The following is a 2,812-nucleotide window of genomic DNA, read 5'->3' as shown; positions in this document are numbered from 1 at the left end:
GGGGGGGAACTCTTTTCAGGGTCTTTGGACGGCGGGCGAGGCCGACGGGGTGGCGGAGACGGGGCAAATGACGGTCTGGAGGACCTGGGTCGGAAGACGGTGGATGCGGTCCGACAGCTCTGCCACGAAGGGCGTCTCACGGTAACGCAGAAGCAGAAACTGATCTTCTCGGTGATCCGATCAACCAAGCAAGAGGAGGTGTCGCAGGTAGAGATGGCGTACGATCTATTGGTGGAGAACGCGCTGGCGGGGGAAGACAGCGCATTGGAAGAGTTTGCGGATCAGTGTGTATTGCTCTGCGCGGCGGGGGGGGCGGCGAGTAGCTTGGTGTATGACGAGGCAGGCCCGGAGGAGGGAGAGGATGGTATCGACGAGTAAGTGTTTGGAAATAAGAGGCTGGGGTGAAGGGGGATGTATTGCAAAATTGCGTGTCCGGTAAAATTGTGTGGTAGTGTAGACATGCGTTTAATGACTCGGAGCTTGCTGTATGTCTGTAGCAGGGTCAAAATGCGATAAGTAGGAGGATGCGGTGGCTTTCTAAAAGTCAAGGGAGTGTACAGGATAACCAAGGGCAACAAGATCAAAGACGTTTGAGCACTTGCATGGTTTTGAAAGCATCCAGTTGATTTTTTTGCCAAAAGTGGACGAAACAATGGGCCCAAGCAACAACCTCCCGCTCATCCTGTCGTGAAGGAGATGATCATTTCTCGTCGCGCAGGCGGTAGCACGTTGTGGTCTGGCTTTAGGTTGTACGTCTTTAAAGGCACCTGTAAGGCACTAGTTTTTTTAACTTCTACCAACGGGCCTTCATAGAACTCGAACGCGTGACAACGCCGGACGTGCTCTGCTCTTCTTCTCCGTCGCCTAGTGGATATCATCCGACTCCCTTGAGTTAAGTCGCGCGAGTGAGACGAGGGCCGAAACTTGCAAAATAGGTTTTCGACATATTTGCCATCGTAGTTGCGAGCAAGGCTGTGGTCAAGATGATGGCGACACGAAATTTATTTTACGATGTATAAAATTGAAGAGCGATGCAACGCTTGATAGGACCTGGACCCTGTTTTCACTGAACACCAGCTTACCTTTTTTTTCACCGTCTTCAAATCGTACGCCCCAACCCCATTCCTCAGTGGCCATGCCAGAGCAGTCCGCCTCGGCGGGGGGCAGGGCTAGCCGGGCTCCACCCCAAGTTGTTGTCAAAGCAGCCCTTGACCATGTTGCGCGACGAGGTAGGCCGGATGGGGAAGGATTAAAAAATCGCTCTCCTATGCTTCAATATGCTCCCCCCGTGCCGCAAAACGATGATGGACTTGAAAGTGTGGAGACACTTTTGAAGGGAACAAAGGGGCCATGTGCACGTGTTTCTTGTGAAACATGGAGATGCCTACACAGTGGACACCTCATCGACAAAGAGGCTGCTGCCTCGCCCCCTCACATGGACTCTTCCTCCTCCACCGGCTCTTATCTCCGCGCAAAATGTTTCACAGGCAGGGAAGGGTGCACGGTTAAGGAGATATGGGATGAATGCGAGGTGGGCTGCGATTCTGCTCTGAAGGCATTCTTGTGGCGCGCTCTCCGCCGGCAACGCAAGTATGTGTTCTGCAGGAAGACGGCAGTGGCGAGGCCGGGGAGCCAAAGAGGAGCGATCAAGGGGGAAAAGAATTGCAAAGCGGAAAATTGGGCGGTATGACGGGACAAAGTCGGGAAGGAAATGCGTGATCATGCCTGTACGACCACAGTAGATTCGACAGGAGGATAGCCAGCCCTCTGGCCACCGGCGATTGACCCTGTCCATTCCCTACCGTATGCACTCGCAGCACGCGCCTCTAAACGCAGAGGAGTTGGACTCCCTGTCTCTGGATGCGTGGGACAGCGTCATGGTTATTGGTACGTGCGTGTGGGCGCCTGCAAGGCTTTCCCCTTCCCTCCCCCTCTGCTCTCCCCCTGGCCCCTGATTGATTCCTCCCCCTCGGCACCACGACAGCTTCCGAAGACCACCGTCTTCGCGCCTTGGGCGCCTTGCACGCCTCGGACCTGCCCGAAGAGACCCACGGGACGGAGATCTTGGAGATCCTGGCCGCGTCAAAGGCGAGGGGACTGACCGGCGCGGAGGTGGACGCCGAGGCCAAAGGCCGGGGACTCAAGGGCGCGACTCCTAGCTTCCTCTTGGACCGCCTGGTCGGACAAGGGCATGTGAAAAAAACTGCCCGGCTGGTGCCCAACCCGCCGGGGAAGCCCCCTGGAAACAAGCGCGTCCTCTTTTCACGTCTGTCGCGCGACCACTACCCGGAGCGCGGGCAGCTGATCGAACGCGCGCGGACCCACGACCGGGTCGTGGACTATGCAAGGGAAGCCCTCTACGGCGAGCAGGGGAAGACGATCGCGCAAAGGATCTGCCAGCACTTCTCCGCGTCCTTGCCCGCCGGCGGGGGCTGCCCGGGGGGCGAGGAGGGCCTGCTGGGTCCCCGCATGGCGCGGACGGCGAGAGAAGTGCGGGTCGGGCTGGAGGACGTGGCCCGCCTCCTGCGCCTCGACGGCCCCTCCGCCCAGGCCCTGGTCAGGGCCACGCAGTACCGAGACTTCGACGCACGGTCGGCTCTTCGGGTGGTGGCGGCCGGGGGAGAAGACGAGGGCGGGACGGGATGGGAGGTGATCGCCCGCCCTCCCACCAGCACAGGCTCGGGCGCGATCAGCAGCGGGGGCGAGGCGGTGAAGGAGGAAGAGGCGGAGGAAGACGGTAGAGAGGGAGGGCTGGAGGGAGGGCTGGGGGGGCTTCTGCTCGGCTGCTTCCAGATCCCCTGCACAGCCTGGG

The 2,812-nt window shown here is 59.1% G+C and overlaps 1 protein-coding gene across 1 annotated transcript; it reads left to right on the top strand.

Moving 5' to 3' along the window:
- Nucleotides 1-21: 21 nt before the first annotated feature.
- NGA_0700600 (uncharacterized protein) lies at nt 22-378 on the top strand (the record flags this gene model as incomplete). Its single annotated transcript, XM_005852553.2, has 1 exon — nt 22-378. A coding segment is annotated over one exon (357 nt), but the record flags the coding sequence as incomplete, so codon positions are not given.
- Nucleotides 379-2,812: the final 2,434 nt, after the last annotated feature.

This window comes from Nannochloropsis gaditana (genome assembly GCF_000240725.1).
Source record: "Nannochloropsis gaditana CCMP526 unplaced genomic scaffold scaffold1092, whole genome shotgun sequence".
Taxonomy (NCBI): Eukaryota; class Eustigmatophyceae; order Eustigmatales; family Monodopsidaceae; genus Microchloropsis; species Microchloropsis gaditana.
The sequence above is the reverse complement of the archived record's forward strand: the minus strand, read 5'-3'. Positions and strand labels throughout refer to the sequence as shown.